General features: G+C 38.2%; 3 protein-coding genes across 3 annotated transcripts; 2 read left to right on the top strand and 1 right to left on the bottom strand.

The window, feature by feature from the left end:
* The first annotated feature begins 1,909 nt into the window (after positions 1 to 1,909).
* On the top strand, positions 1,910 to 5,090 carry LOC137960442 (calmodulin-binding protein 60 B-like). The gene is made up of 7 exons (XM_068808073.1): positions 1,910 to 2,103; positions 2,196 to 2,271; positions 2,705 to 2,751; positions 3,066 to 3,562; positions 3,784 to 3,944; positions 4,065 to 4,262; positions 4,650 to 5,090. The coding sequence occupies exons 1-7, from the start codon at positions 2,024 to 2,026 to the stop codon at positions 4,839 to 4,841; spliced, it is 1,251 nt and encodes a 416-aa protein (XP_068664174.1). The 5' UTR covers positions 1,910 to 2,023; the 3' UTR covers positions 4,842 to 5,090.
* A 1,041-nt stretch (positions 5,091 to 6,131) lies between these two features.
* Positions 6,132 to 11,157, bottom strand: LOC137959013 (probable protein phosphatase 2C 33). The gene is made up of 10 exons (XM_068806269.1): positions 11,072 to 11,157; positions 10,851 to 10,908; positions 10,348 to 10,700; positions 9,797 to 9,968; positions 9,491 to 9,708; positions 9,290 to 9,397; positions 9,054 to 9,179; positions 8,719 to 8,951; positions 7,573 to 8,323; positions 6,132 to 7,446 (listed from the first exon to the last, which is right to left on the bottom strand). The coding sequence occupies exons 3-9, from the start codon at positions 10,555 to 10,557 to the stop codon at positions 8,104 to 8,106; spliced, it is 1,287 nt and encodes a 428-aa protein (XP_068662370.1). The 5' UTR covers positions 10,558 to 10,700; positions 10,851 to 10,908; positions 11,072 to 11,157; the 3' UTR covers positions 6,132 to 7,446; positions 7,573 to 8,103.
* On the top strand, positions 6,288 to 7,528 carry LOC137959014 (uncharacterized). The gene is made up of 3 exons (XM_068806270.1): positions 6,288 to 6,517; positions 6,699 to 6,955; positions 7,053 to 7,528. The coding sequence occupies exons 1-3, from the start codon at positions 6,371 to 6,373 to the stop codon at positions 7,444 to 7,446; spliced, it is 798 nt and encodes a 265-aa protein (XP_068662371.1). The 5' UTR covers positions 6,288 to 6,370; the 3' UTR covers positions 7,447 to 7,528.
* Positions 11,158 to 14,741: the final 3,584 nt, after the last annotated feature.

Raw genomic sequence — 14,741 nt, 5'->3', positions numbered from 1 at the left:
TTCTTCCTGTTGGAAATTTTGGAATGCAACTGCTTCGATTTTTCGATGTTAGCATGATCTTCCTTTATTTTTTATTTTCAGTGTTTTGAATGTCATGCAATATGATCCACTAGACAGCTCAAAAAAATTACAAGGCAATATTAGGACACACTTAGGCAAACTAAATTGAAACACAAAAATAAACAAATAGATAAGATAGAATCCAAGAGAGGTTCCCCATGAGATGAAAAAAAAAAAAAAAAATTCGATTCCCGTATGAAATGCTAGGAGTAAGGGAAAAGGGTGAAACTTTTTTTTTTTTTTTTTTTTTGTAGAACTTAACTAAATTAGGGGAGAAGGAAGAGGATTTTAACTCTTTTTTCATGTAATAAGATGATGGGGAATGTCACAACCACCATTTGAAGTGAGTTCCTTTCTTTACCTTCCTTTTTCCTTGCTCATACAATCAAACATCAGAGAAAATTATAGCTTATATTACAGTGTTCTAATCAATTCCTTTTGGGATTCAGGAGTTTTCCTCTTATTCCTTTTCCTTGCTCATACAAACAAACTTTAGAGAAAATTATAGCTTATATTACAGTGTTCTAATCAATTCTTTCTACTAGATCGGGATTCAGAAGGGAGTGGATTAGTTGAGTCCTCAACTCACCCAAGTCCTCTTCTGCTTCAAAAAGAGAAATTTGAGAGAGAGAAGGGGAGAGAAGAAGAGATAAATAAGATAAAATAAATAGGATAAAAGATTTAGGTTAAAAAGGTGCTCTTCCATTCTTCCTAGTTATGTTTAAGTTGACAATTCTTAAGGTTTGCTCCTTAGAAAATAAAATAAAATGATAATTTGATCATTATTATTCTAAAAATATAGTTAATAAAAATAAAATAACGATCAAATTCTTTTTTTACTAACTATATTGAGAAAAATAATGGCCAATTTTTATTTTTTTATTTTATTTTTTTCCATGGGTTCCAAACATACCCTTAGGTTATTTCGGCATAGGGTTTACTTGATTATTTACTTTTTTAATAAATATAATAAAATAAATGACATTCTTATAAATAAATGTCACCAAAATTAACATTCTTGTATCGCTTGTATCGTCTCTTATCGATTTGTGTCGGGCATATCGGATATGGCAAAAATACGTATCAACTCCTAACTCACCGCAGATTAAAAATAAAAGCCATTGTTAAAGACTTCAATCAGACGATTCCCAGCGCTCTCTTTTACATCAGTGGGCCGACAAAAGCAGCCTTACCTTTCCCACTACGTGTGCTATTCTTTCGTTAAAAGAAGCCCTTTTGCCACTTTATTCCTGGCTCAGCGTGGCCCACAAAGCCCATTTGTTGGTCCAATTTCGCAAAGAGAAACATCTTTTTCACACCCGGAACTCTTCCAAAGTTAAACTCTGAACTCACTGAGTCGATTATACGGCTCGGTACGAGGAAAACTAGATGAACCATCTGTCACCACTAGGAAAGTTCCCTCCAAAACCGCGACGTCTTTCGGCTTTTTCATCTTCCTTCTCGCTCACGACTTGGAAGAAAAAATTCGACACTACCGAAGCAGGATCAGCTGTTAAAGTACTCGGCATCTTCCTATAAACTTCTGTGCATCTTCTTCATCATCGCATTTGTCATGGTAACCTAGTTTTTTTCCTTTTTTTTTTTCTTTCTTTCTGTATATTCTGTGACGCGTCTACTTCTACTGTTTAGATTCTTTGTTAGACTTAGTAATCGAACCAGTCGTTAGTGGATTTCGAGATTTAAGTGCTTCTGGTTCGGATATGGTATCTGTATGGTATTAGACGAATGAACTTCTTATCCTAATACAGTTTTTAGGGGAAAAAAGGGTTTCGTAGGTTTCTTACAGTGCCTCTCAGTTGATGCTTGGGAAGTTTCCGCATCCCTTCGTTTTGGTTTCACAGAGCTGAACTGAAACTGTCAGCTGTAAGTGCAACTAGATATAAGATTTTGGAAGGTGTAGTTGCACCATTAACTCTATGCCGATAGCTGTCGGTATCCTTTTATGACGATGAAAAGGCCCCATGGTGATGATGTAAATGAGCTTCCAGTTCCGGAGGCCAAACGGAATTTATCATTTTCGAAGTGAGTCTATGGAGGAAAGATGTTAGAGATTTTGAATTAATGCTGCTACGGGTTACTGATTCTCTCTTATTCTTTTTGTTGGCAAATGGCAGTGCGGTGAGGGAAGTTCTGAGACAGCACTCTGCTCAAGAGTTCTTGGCGCGGTTTGAGCCTTTTCTCAGGAGAGTGGTAGGGATCAAGGCTTGCTGAATTCTTTTCCCGTATTTAGAATGAATTTAGCGTCAAAGTTCAAATGTAAATATTTGGTGCCTGCAGCTGATATGATAATCAGCTATAACTGGTCAAGAGAAAGACATTGTGCTTGATAACTGAAAATCAGTGTTTTTACTTCCTATTTAGCTGGTTCTCGGAGACACTGGGCTTCAATTTTGTGTGCTGAGAAGTTCAGAAATAAAGGGTCACAACTAGATACGTGTGTACTAAGGACATGAATATTTATTTTATTGAGCTTTCTTAAATTTGATATTTACTTTAGATGAAATATGCAAATTCTAAATTGTTGGAAAATTTGCTTTTACTATTTCTTGATTATTTGCATTTGGTATGTTGTTTCAGAGAACTTTTAATTTTCTGACTGTTACTGTTGTTTATTCTCAATCAGGTGAGGGAAGAGGTTGAGCGTATTCTATACACAAACTCAGCTACAAGGTGAACTTATTATCTTCCCAAAATTTAGCGGTACCAAGATTTAAGCTTATGAGCTCAAGGATGTTCATATGGTTTTATTATGAGACACTATTTCCTATGTAATGGGTGTTGAAATTGTAGTGGACTTATATCTCTGGGAAATTTCATTTTTTGTTTTCTAAACAATAAACCATGTCATATATGCGTTCAATAAAAAAGAAAAAATTTGAGTCGCATATATCCCGTCTTTTCCATTTCTAAGTATTTTGTCATTATCTGCTTGTGAATTTTTTGGCTTATCTACAACTAAAAGTCATTTACTTGTTTCTGTGAAGGTTTTGCTCCAAATACGGTAGTGAAGCATGTCGGTCAAGAAGGTGGGAACTCCAGATCAGGAGCAAGTTACCCAGTACACTTTTCACGGGCAGCAGAATAGAAGCCGAGGATGGTCTACCTGTCCAAGTAGTAATTGTAGATGCCAGTTCAAAGAAAACTATCACCTCTGGTCCTTTATCATCATTAAAGATAGAAGCTCTTGTCCTTAATGGTGATTTTGGTAAGGATGAAGAAGAAGACTGGAGCCAGCAGGAGTTTGATGCTAATGTTATTCTAGAAAGAGAGGGTAAGAGACCATTGCTGGCAGGGGAGCTGGTAATTTCTCTAAAGGATGGAGTTGGTAATCTTGGGGAAATCAGCTTTACAGATAACTCTAGTTGGATAAAAAGTCGAACATTCAGGATAGGTGTCAAAGTCATAGAAAGCAGTTGCCCTGAAGAGAGAATCAGAGAAGCAAGGAGTGAAGCTTTTGTTGTAAAAGATCACCGAGGAGAGTGTAAGTTATACTCTGATTTTCAATATTTTGAAGTGGTAAATAAGTATGTCCAGTACCGCATTTTGCTTCTGATGAAAAGGAGATTATAGTTGATTATCATTCTTATGAATTCCATTGTTGTCATTATTGCCATGATTACAGAGTTTACTTCCCCTTATTTGTTTCCACTTTAAATGCATTAGCCAAAATATGTTTAGATGTCTAACCTTTGTTTCGTTCAGCATATAGGAAGCATTACCCTCCAGCTTTGGATGATGATATTTGGCGTTTGGAGAAGATAGGAAAAGATGGAGTTTATCATAAGAAATTATCTGATGGGGGTATCAAAACAGTGCAAGACTTTTTAAGGTTTCTGGTTACTGATTCTGTTGGGCTCCGCAGTGTAAGAAGTTTCTAGTGTTTCTTGTTTCTTTATATTCAGCATGAGAAAATCAGTAAAACATTTTCAGGGAATTGGTCAAAGATGCTAATAGAACTTTTCTTTGAACTCCTTGTACTCCAGAAGTTTTGCAGTGGGATGTCAAGTAAATCCTGGGAAGCAACTGTTCAACATGCTAGGACTTGTCTCTTAGGTAACAAGATTTATCAATATGAGAAATCTGGGATTCTGCTTCTACTAAATTCCATCTATGAGATCGTTGGAGTTGCATTCAATGGACATGTTTGCCAGATGCTGAATGAACTCAGTGCAGCTCAGATGGTGCGTGTTTCAAACTTCGAATGGGTGCTTGCATGATTATTAGCCCTTGTAATTTTGGAATGAGCTGTTTCTTAAGCTGCTGGTTGTTTGTGTATTGATGAGAACTGGAACTCTTGATCTTTTTTCAACTATAGGAGCAAACTTTGGTTGTTTAATTCAACGTTTGCCAGGTGTATGATCTATATTAGATCTGGTGGTCCAATTCCAGTAGAGACTGTTAAGTATATTTTTGAGTAGACTGCATGATTCCAGATAATGTGGTGGTGAACCTCTGTATAACTGGTTCAGTTCTACTAGAATATCTTTTTGTTTGCTTTTTAATGTCTTCTTCTTCTTCTTCTTCTTCTTAATGGAATTTAATTTGACTTTCTGAATTTCTTATGGTAGATTCTGATGGAGTATGTGAAGCAAAGCGCTTACAAAAACCAAATAGATATCGTTCCTGTTGATACATTGTCAATCAGTAGTCCTTCAATGTCCTTCCTTGCACTAAACTATGCCTCAGTTTCAGGATCAGGTGTAGACCTACAGGATCGAGGTAACTTCAAAGCCCTGATTTGCACTCTTCAAGAGTTGTAAACATGGCGGAGGATAGAGATTTAACAATCTGATAGGAGGATTTATTATGTCTTTTTGAAAGTATTACCAACCTACTTACATTCTCCAGTGTTGTAAATCCATTTACAAAAAGACATGGACACCCTCCAGTGGACACTTTTCAAGATTTCTTTTTGTCATGTCTGAGCTTTTGCGAATTCCACTTGTACAGATGGTTTCTGAGCTTTTGCAAATTCCACTTGTACAGATGGTTTACTCATTTATAATGAATCTGGCAAAAGAGATGAGAAACAAAAGGAAACATTTAAATTGGTGCTATTTGATTTAAAATTAAAAATAGAATAATCTTTTCCCACAGGTGGACTTTGCTGCTCCATTCTTGTTGTCCTAAGGGGCATCAACCGTTTGATTTCTTTTGCACATCTTGATTAGGCATGAATGACAAAAATTATGGCAGATGGATTGATCACCAAAACAGGATCTCAAACATTTGATGAACCTGCCATACAATGGTTTCACAGACATCCCACATCAGGTGATTGATGTGATTCTGTCAGATATTCCTCCTCTTCAAACTACTTGGGGTCTGGTTCAGGGAAATAGCTTCAACAGTAGAACTTTATTTGATGGATCACGAGACAATATTGTAACTAACTGGCCTCAGTTTCCTAATGATCGATCTCAGTTTCAGACACTGAATTGGAATACAATGTTTCAGAGTCCAGCTGATAATACAGGTTCTTCAGCTCCTGATTATGGCATTTGTGTTCCTCGTAGACCCAGAAACAGTTGGGTCATTAAGGATTTTGTGTGGAAAACTCAGATTCTTCTCTTCCTTTTTCCTTTTTACCCCTCTTTGGTTAGGGGAAATAGAGTCTAAGTAATGCAAGCTGTTGTATTGATGGTTTTGTTTTTCTTCGGTAGGTTCAACAATCTGTAGGAAAAATTTTAAAAACAATCTACTGTGCCAACATCTAAGCACTAGTTAACTTCTTATTCTCATTCCTTTCCTTACACGAAAACCTTTTCATATGCGATTCCCATTTCACTCTACTTTCTCAACACGATAAAAGATGAAAAGGAGTAAATACAAAGGGGATGATGCTCCTCTCACCTTTAGTCGTCCCAGTGAAGGGAAGGGAGATAGAGAATCAATCTAAATCCTGATGCCAGCGACATTACGCATTTTCAGGAAGTATGAACTCATTCATTTTTTTATGTTTGAATCCAAAAAATTGATAGGAGCAGAAAAAGAAGGACACGGAATTCAGCATTCCTCTCGTGACCTCAAGACCCTGAGTAGAAGCCCTCGGGGGCTCTTCTCATGACACACATAACTCCTAATTAATGTACGCTTTTTTTGCTTATGGCTTTGCGAGCGTACAAAAACGTCGTAGAAGGCTAAAGAATCCCTCTCCTTTACGCAACAAGATCGACACCTTGCAAGCAAATCCGATTCGCCTCCCTCTTCTTCTGGCAACTTAAACTTCACATAAATGGGGACTCCCTCTCCCTCATCCGGTTTGGACGACGCCAGGGCCTGACACACAATGGCAGTCACTCATGCCGATCTCGCCCCTTCGCGCAAGAGCACTGACATCGGTGGCGTCTTGGGCGTCCTCCTCATGGTCTTCTCCGTCATCTGTGGCCTCTGTTGTTTCATCCTCTGCCTCTTTGCTGAAGCCACGAGATCCGAGGTACATGCTGAATGCGTATACTACTAGTTTTTTTAATTCACCTGCAACTTATTCATGAGCTTTCTGCGACTCAGTCGAGAACAGGAAAAGATCCAATTGGCTAGAACGTGGCCTCATCTGGATTTTGCTGAAACTCCTCGGGGAATAAGAATTCATTGTTACTTCAATTGTGATTTTGCAGGTGACATGGCTGCGCGTCAATAGCAGTAACAAGGAAGAGCAGAGATACGAATGCGTCTACAGTGGAAGCGGTAAAATGCCACTGACGTGCGCCGTGGCCGCATTCGTGGCCCTTGCGATGGCAATGGTAACAAAACACGCCTACATATTGGTCGCAGTAAGCAAAGCTAAACCTCCAGCGTTAGTCTCCTGGACGACGGAATCCTCCTCCTCACAAGCACTCACATGGCAAGCCTGCTTCTTCTTTGCTTCCACCTGGTAAGCCTAAACCACCACTTGTCAACTAATCGTCTTTCTCACCACCTTCGTAGTGCACTGACTGGGAAGAGCCTTTGACGATCGATCGCCTGTACAGGGTATGCTTTGCGGTGGCGGAGGTACTGCTCATGATCGGTATTGGGGTGGAAACGGGACATTTGGAGAAATGGACGAGAGCAAGGCCGAGCTGCCTCGTGACTCGGCAGGGCATATTCGCGGCGGCGGGAGTTTTTGGTCTGACCACAGTTTTCTTCGCGGCCGGTTTGTACCTCACGGCGATGCGAGCGCAGCAGATACAACGGGAAGAGGATAACGTGCGCCGGGAGGTCCTAAATACCTCCTTCCTCTTTGCATCCCCTCCTAGATCCCCGAGGCATCAGGTCCCACGAAATCTTCCCCAGGTTCATCGCGTAAGGCGGGAGATCTCCAGTGCGCCCTCCCGTGAGAGCCCGTCATCAGAAAAAACCGTCGACAACGCCGCTTCCGTATAGCTAGAAAACCCAGAAGGATTTTTACCTTTTAAACGATAAATGTAAATTTGTAAATGCAGATCGATTCATTCTTATTAATCCAAATCGGAGACATTCAAATTTCAAAGCTCTCAACGACAAACTTACTCGCGCTACCAAAGTCTTTCGAGATTATCCTTTGCCGATGTGCTGCTTATCACTCCGAAAACCCGGAAGAGCTGGGGACGAAATAGTGAGTACAAGGCAAGAGAGAAACACTCGGCCCTGCAAAACGGTGAGTATCCCATCCCGTATTTTGCATTCCCCTGCTACATGGAAGATTTGATAGATCACAGTTTCTGGAACCGGAAAATAGGCAAGACAGCCGCACTAAATCCAAGTGAATAATCGAAATTCAATAGGGTTTTCCCAGTTTTTGAAGAAGAATAGGCACTAGACAGCTTTCATTAATTTCAACACATAATTCTCAATACAAAGCTCATGTTAGCAAACAAACTACCCCCATACATGATCCCTAGGTTGTGGATAGTTCGAGTGGTCGGTTAAAACAAAACACCTATGAAACCTCTAATATCTTAACTATCACTTGCACTCTCTCTTTCTTTTTTTGCCTCGTTTACACACACAAATAACCCAAGACCTGCAGGGGGGAAATAAAATACATCACCAGCACACTTCTTAAGTAGATGTTTTTGGTCGACGGGGTCGTTTCCCTTCCATTGCGTCCTTCTTCAGCCTGCAGTCTGCACAAAGAAAAGGCCCTTCCCAAGGTTTTGATGAGGGTGAAAAGAAGGGTCCCGAATTAACTGATAAACACTCATTTGGAGTTTGATCTGCTTGGCAGACTGCACATCTGATTAACCCAGAAGTTGTCTTGGAGGGAAAATCCGGCCGCAACCTGAAATTGCAAAGCAGAATTAAGGTCAAAACTTTATGACTGATCCTTCCTAGTCTGGTGATCAACACAACAGGGCAAGGATGAAGACTGGCACGTAAGAAAAGAATGACATGTACAGTCTTGAAAGAGAACTTCATCTGAATAAAAGAAACAGAGCCAGATTAACCAGTCAACTAATCAAATTTAAGAGGTCAAAAGTTCATTAGATTTCACTACTACTAGCTTTTAGTATGAGAAAATGCTACAATTAAATTCCATTAGACCAATCAAATAGCTCAAATTGCAGTCAACCAATAAAATCCACAAAAACATGCTATAAACAGGTGGATCATAATAAGCTTTAAGAAAGGTTTGCTGCTAGAGCTCTACAAAGAGACGTGCTACCAAGCATCTACCTCTCTGCAAGCATTGCAGAACCTTCTTCAAATAGCTCCTCCACGACTCCTACAGATGAGAGCTTGTTCGCTTGCTTACTCCCACAGCTGCGAAGTCTCCTCCCAAAAATTAGTGATTTCAAAATATTCTGCTTCTTTTTTGGCATTGATGGCAAACCAGACTGGTCAGGTGGAATGATGTCAACAACTATACAGGTGGTGTCATCCTTCAGGCCCCTTGACCTCAGAGCATCCTAGAATAGAGAATAACTCAATACAAAACTGGGATGCATGTTTTATTTTTAGATATACAATGATTGCAGATATGTAAGAAGGTGCCAATCATGTTGGCATACCTTAACAACCAACTTAGCAGCAAGCTCTGCAGGTAATCCTCGGCAAGACTGTGCAGCTGTTTCAGATGACAAAGCATCCCATATGCCATCAGAGGCAATTATAAGCCTCCCTCCCGCATTTGAAAGCTGTATGAGCAGATGAACATGCGGAAGAATGTTATTTTAGTCACTATGCCGTACATAAAAAGACACAAACATATCCAACAAATACCCATTGATAAACCCTGTCCGCTGACCTTCACTTGCTTCACATGTGGTATTGGGACAATGAATTCTCCAACGTCCATGTCACCAATTGATCGAGAAAGGCATAAACCACCAGGCCAGCAACGAAGAGGACCCACCTAAAAGAAGTTGAAGCAAATAATAAAGAGGAAATGTAGTTGACTTCTATTCACATGATATTTAGGTAGAAAGCATCAGGAACTAATTCTTACCTCAGGTCCCCCACAAACATTGAGCCTTCCAACTTCACCTCCACTTGCAGTCACACGTTCCCTCTCCTCAACATTTTCTTCTAACCTGTGATCAACTGTCAGCAGTGATACAACACCGCCCTGCGAATCTAATATGCATCGAGAGTCACCAACAGATGCAACAGTCACAGTAAAACCATCGACAATTACGAAGGTGACTGTGGTTCCTGATGTTTCCCCTATTGTAAGAAATGAAATAAGAAAACTGATATTAATAAAAAAAGAGAAAAGAGATAAATGGAAGCAAAAGTAGTCTTTGACACGTGCCTTTTCGTTGGAAATCAATGTCAGTTTTCACAAAACCAGCAACTAAGGCCCTGGGAAGCGCTTGAAGCCACTCTTCCCTGCCTGATCCTTGAGGGATTGCATCCATCACATGATTCAACAGATTTTCTTTTGAAAATACAGCAGCAGAAATGCCATTATGCCCATCAAAGATCTGCCAATCAGTTTAAAGTTTATGGAGCAGGTAACTATGAAGTATTCAGAATGCTCTATCTTGCCACCTAAAATGGAACAATGTGCAAACATTTATTCAGAGTTAGTGCATGGAAGCTGTTATTGCCCGCATATAGCCATTCCCGCACAATAGGCAGCTAACTAAACTTGCAAAAGTTTCACATACTGATATCTATTCATCAGAAAAATAGAACTTTGTCATTGAATAGTTTTTTTTAAGAGATATCATATTTAGGAGTCCCAAATACTGAAAATGCGTTCATAAAGTAACTAAAACTACTCTTGTACATTTAGTGTCAACAATTGTATCCGAGAGAGAGAGAGAGAGAGAGAGAGAGAGAGAGAGAGAGAGAGCATACCGCAAAAACAGAAAACGTTGACGATGGGTCTCCAGCAATCTTCTGACAGTCTGGCTTTATCAGAAAATAGTCTTCGCCTTTCTTGGCAAGACCGGCGTGTCCATACCTTACCAAAGACTTCTCAACCTTTTCACCCCTGAGCTCACGTCCAATAAGGGTAGCGAGGGGAACTAGATGGGATTTCATACTCGGGACTTTTGTCTCATTCATGGTTCTTTCGGTTTCCACATTTCCCGAAAATCTTATCACAAGTCCTAATGGATCCAAACTATTCTCATCAGTTCTTTAATACTCTCTCCCCCTTCAAATTTCACAAGAAAATGGATTTTTGAGAGACGTAATTCCTTCTCAAACTGCATTCCAACGCATTTCATCCTTTTTAGAATAGAAAATCGGAACTCATCACCACAATAAGAATTATAAACCTCGACAAAATAACTTTACAGAGAAACAAAAAGAATTCACGGATCCAGAAACCCTAATCTTCAGAGAAATGGTTGTACCTTCATCTGCGATTCATCTACTAAACTGCGAAACCGAGAAGGATGCCACGAATCGCACCTGTAACACAAACATGCTACATAATAAGAAACATCCATCAAAATTTTCTACAAGAAAGGCAGAGAAATCCGAACATGACGAAACTCGTCTAAAGAAGAAAATCCGAAACAGGAAAATGGGGATGAGATAAAAATGTTAGAATGTTCAGACACAAGAACTCTACCATGGCTTGAGAGAGCTAATTCTCACCGCAGCGCGTAGCAGAGAAAACAGCACGGATCATCAGCACTCAGCAGACCTCGAAAAAACCGTAAAGATCGAGAAAACATCAGCAACCCCTTACTTTTCACTACCGCAGTGTCCTAATAGTTTGTTTTCCATTTCACCCTCATTTTTCATCAAAATGACATCGAAATCCTCTGTTGGCGCTCTAGCCGGGCCCAGTCCCCCGCGCTGTGCCGTCCAGCCCATCCTCATTGTTCATCGAGGTCGTTAATCAACGGCATTTGGTGGCGTGATTGAGATAATCCAATCCCGGGCCCACCATGTGGATGGATGGACTTTGATTGCAGTTTGCACGCTCCTCTAGGCGTGTTGGTGTGGGACCAGACGCGTGACTCTTAGCCCTTTCGGTTGACACCATGGATAGAGATGGAGATGGGACTACTACAATGACCCAACCCACTCCGACCCGTTCCCCCGCTGAATGGGGACGGGTTAACCCAATAAAACTCACTGCATGGAGTTGGATCAATGACATGGTTTAACCCAAAAATTGTTACAAATAACAAAGAGAGGGTTATGACACTGGGTTTTATGTAATATCTTAGTTTTTTACGATAATTATCAAAATTCACCTTATATTAGTAAATTATTAAGGTTGTTACAACATAACAATTTATGTTACTATAACGTTACGAGTTCTTTTAGTGTATTTAATACTAATCCAAGTTAATAATAGTTTAATATAAGGATTAAATACCCTCATAATAATCAAATGTTTTTAACGTATCCAAATCCTTGTCGGTCCCAAGATCGACATCCAATGATTTTAATAGTAATCAAAATTTTAGATTAATCTATGTGCCCTTAAGAAATCCTTGAATAGCTAATTTCAAAAGAAAAATTTGGAAAGTGATACCATGTCTACAAATATATGACTTTTGTTGAAATAGTTTAGTAGTCAACAAACATAAAATTTGAAGTTCATCTTCATCTTTTGATTCAAATTCATTTCATTCATCTACATGAATTATAAAAAGAACTATAAAATTTCAGAAATAAATTTTATGATTGTGCGAGCTTGCACCTATGAATTCTAACTAGGTGGGTATGTGGGTGGTTTGGAGATGAAGGGATAAAAAGGATTATGCGGTACGATTAGGTCGAATAAGCCCCATCTTTTTTTTTTTGGTCTCAAAATCTACATTTAATTGTTTTGAAGATAAAGAATGTTTCAAATTAATTTGTGCGCCTTGAAAGAGTCCTTGACTAGCTAATTTTAAAAGAAAAGCATTGACGATACTAAATGATCAACCAAAATCAAATGGTGTAAAAAATCGTCTCAACAAAAGAGTATTATAAAAGTTGTTGGAAGATGGGCCCTAGCCCACACATCCAAGTATGTGGAAGATGAGCTAAAACCCATAGACCCACACAATAGTGGCATGATAGTAAATAAAGAGTCATTTCATAAAGATGACATAAATATAATTAGTATATGATTTAAGCTTCTTATTTACTTTTACTAGGGTGAAGAGTATTCTTATAATATTAGTACTTTTGATATCTATGAATACACCTTAAGGATGAGGGTTTGGACAAGTCTATAACCCTAATTTTCCAGCCTCTTTCTCCTTCTCCAAATTCGTCACTTTTCTTCTTCTCCTCCTAAACCTTCTCTTTACAACTCTTCTTTTCTTCTCACCCCTTAATCTTCTTCTATTGTGATTAGATACATCATGGAATCCTGAGTTTCAACAAAAGCAATAGTTGAACAAAGGTAAATGTTCAAATAAAAGTTTAGGGTGAAAAGATATTGTTCAAGTAAAGCTAAATGTACAAAGCACACCGATAAATAATTTCTCATAAAAGCAAATATTCAAACAAAGCAAAGGTCATGCTCGGATAAGATCACCTATAGAAGCTCCAATAGAAGAATGAATGTTTGAACGAAGTTAACTATTCAAATAAAGTTGCATGCAAAAAATTTGAGAGAAAAAAAAAAAGTTCCAACAATTGGTAAATGCTTGAACAACTTTGAAAAACAAAGGTCACTAAATAAGGAGGAAATACTCGAAAAGAAATAGAATGTTCAAATAGGCCTCTTGCACAAAAGATTGTGTGGTAAATGGAATATTCGAATAATACTAGGTGTTTAAGCAAAATGGGTGTTTGAACATAAGCTCCACTAACAAAAATTCCAACTACAAATAAAATGTTCAAACGTATGAGAGTGTCTGATGCTCTAGGATAGAAGCTTTTGCAATAGAAGGAATTTTCAAAAAAAGTTGTATTTGAACAAGAGATCAAGGAAACATAACTATGTCGAAGGACAAAATGATCAAACAATGTATATGGTTCAAATAAAATTGCTTAGAATGTTATAGAATAAACCTTCGAAGTTTGATCCAACAAAGGTAGGGGTCTCTAAAAATTGTGACTTATCTATATGTTCAACAACTTAGAAATACAAATTTAAGTATTTTTTCATATTTTTAATCAACTTTTCATTATGTTTCACAAAACGGCAGTGTCCCTTTTTAAGCTCAACGGTCAATTCTTAACATTGAGAACTCATTTATTTAAGTTATTTTTCATCAACAAACAAAAGCAACACTTTGGGCAAGCATTTCATGACCTCTCTCAAGCACCCATATACTTTGAAATTAGAGTTGGAGTTAGGGTTTGTCTATTGAAAAAGCCAATTCCTAATAATCTAAGTATATTGGTCTTATTACTTTGGAATATGTATTTGCTTACCTTTAGCCTTGCTATAATTATTGCATTCATACTTTAAAATCATCATGTTTATTCTAACAAAGGTATTTGAAGTGGGATCTGCATTGCATTCTATTGGGGCCGAGTTCTTTGAAATATTTTAATTGAACTTAGTCAAGTGAGTTTGAACTAGTGTTCTTTTACTTTAAAATCAAATATAAGTTTAGATTATTACTTGAGAACTCAAATTTTCAAATCAATATGAATAGTCATTTTGAGTTTGCTCTTTTATTTGAAAAATCAATCCAGAGTTTGTTTTGAGGTTTAATATCTAGCCAATTAACTACTTATTGAGTTATGTTTATATAAATTAGATACATGAGATTGATTATAATGTCTATTTGAACTTGTAACTTTGAAATTAGCCTGCTGAGAAACGTTGTATGTGGGCATAACTATAAGCACATAACCCTTGTATGTACTTTGTTAAACTTTGTGTAGGTCAGACCATCCCTCGACTCAAAACATTGAGTAAGCCCTTGTGATTGAGATTGAGGCGTTGAAAATCCTATTTATGGGTCTAGACTTTTGAGTTTAGGTGGATGTTGAAAATCCATATTATGGGTGTAGCCCTAAGAAGTGGAATGTGAAAAAATCCCAAGAGTAAGCCATCTAGGCTAGTGAACTTTGTAAATTGATTGTTGTGACTAATTTGAGTAGTGCAAGTCCTTGTGTGGGAAACATATTGGCCTTTGTGGCAACTTGATGTAGATGTTACTTAGCCTTGGATTCAACTTCAAAGTATAAATACCTTGGTAATAGATGTCTTAGTATAAATTTGGGTAGTGAACCGCTATAAATCTTGTATGTTCATTATAATATCAATTATTTTAGCATTGAGTTTTAGGCTTAAACCAATTTGCAATAGGAAATTCACAAAAGAGTGAAAACAC

The sequence above is a fragment of the Aristolochia californica genome, unplaced genomic scaffold (genome assembly GCF_029961685.1).
Source record: "Aristolochia californica isolate CCGP_79_NKW_82.1479 unplaced genomic scaffold, dmAriCali1.0.hap1 SCAF_3, whole genome shotgun sequence".
NCBI classification, from domain to species: domain Eukaryota; kingdom Viridiplantae; phylum Streptophyta; class Magnoliopsida; order Piperales; family Aristolochiaceae; genus Aristolochia; species Aristolochia californica.
Note: the sequence above shows the minus strand (reverse complement) of the source record. Positions and strands in the feature narration are given on the sequence as shown.

Coding starts and splice junctions, on each gene's coding strand:
- LOC137960442 (XM_068808073.1), top strand. CDS start 2,024: ATGACGATGAAAAGGCCCCATGGTGATGATGTAAATGAGCTTCCAGTT. Junction 2,752..3,065: donor TACACAAACTCAGCTACAAG/GTGAACTTATTA, acceptor GTTTCTGTGAAG/GTTTTGCTCCAAATACGGTA. Junction 3,563..3,783: donor AAAAGATCACCGAGGAGAGT/GTAAGTTATACT, acceptor TGTTTCGTTCAG/CATATAGGAAGCATTACCCT.
- LOC137959014 (XM_068806270.1), top strand. CDS start 6,371: ATGGCAGTCACTCATGCCGATCTCGCCCCTTCGCGCAAGAGCACTGAC. Junction 6,518..6,698: donor CTGAAGCCACGAGATCCGAG/GTACATGCTGAA, acceptor GTGATTTTGCAG/GTGACATGGCTGCGCGTCAA. Junction 6,956..7,052: donor TTCTTCTTTGCTTCCACCTG/GTAAGCCTAAAC, acceptor TCGCCTGTACAG/GGTATGCTTTGCGGTGGCGG.
- LOC137959013 (XM_068806269.1), bottom strand. CDS start 10,557: ATGAATGAGACAAAAGTCCCGAGTATGAAATCCCATCTAGTTCCCCTC. Junction 9,709..9,796: donor CATTGATTTCCAACGAAAAG/GCACGTGTCAAA, acceptor TTCTTACAATAG/GGGAAACATCAGGAACCACA. Junction 8,952..9,053: donor CTGCTAAGTTGGTTGTTAAG/GTATGCCAACAT, acceptor TCTCTATTCTAG/GATGCTCTGAGGTCAAGGGG.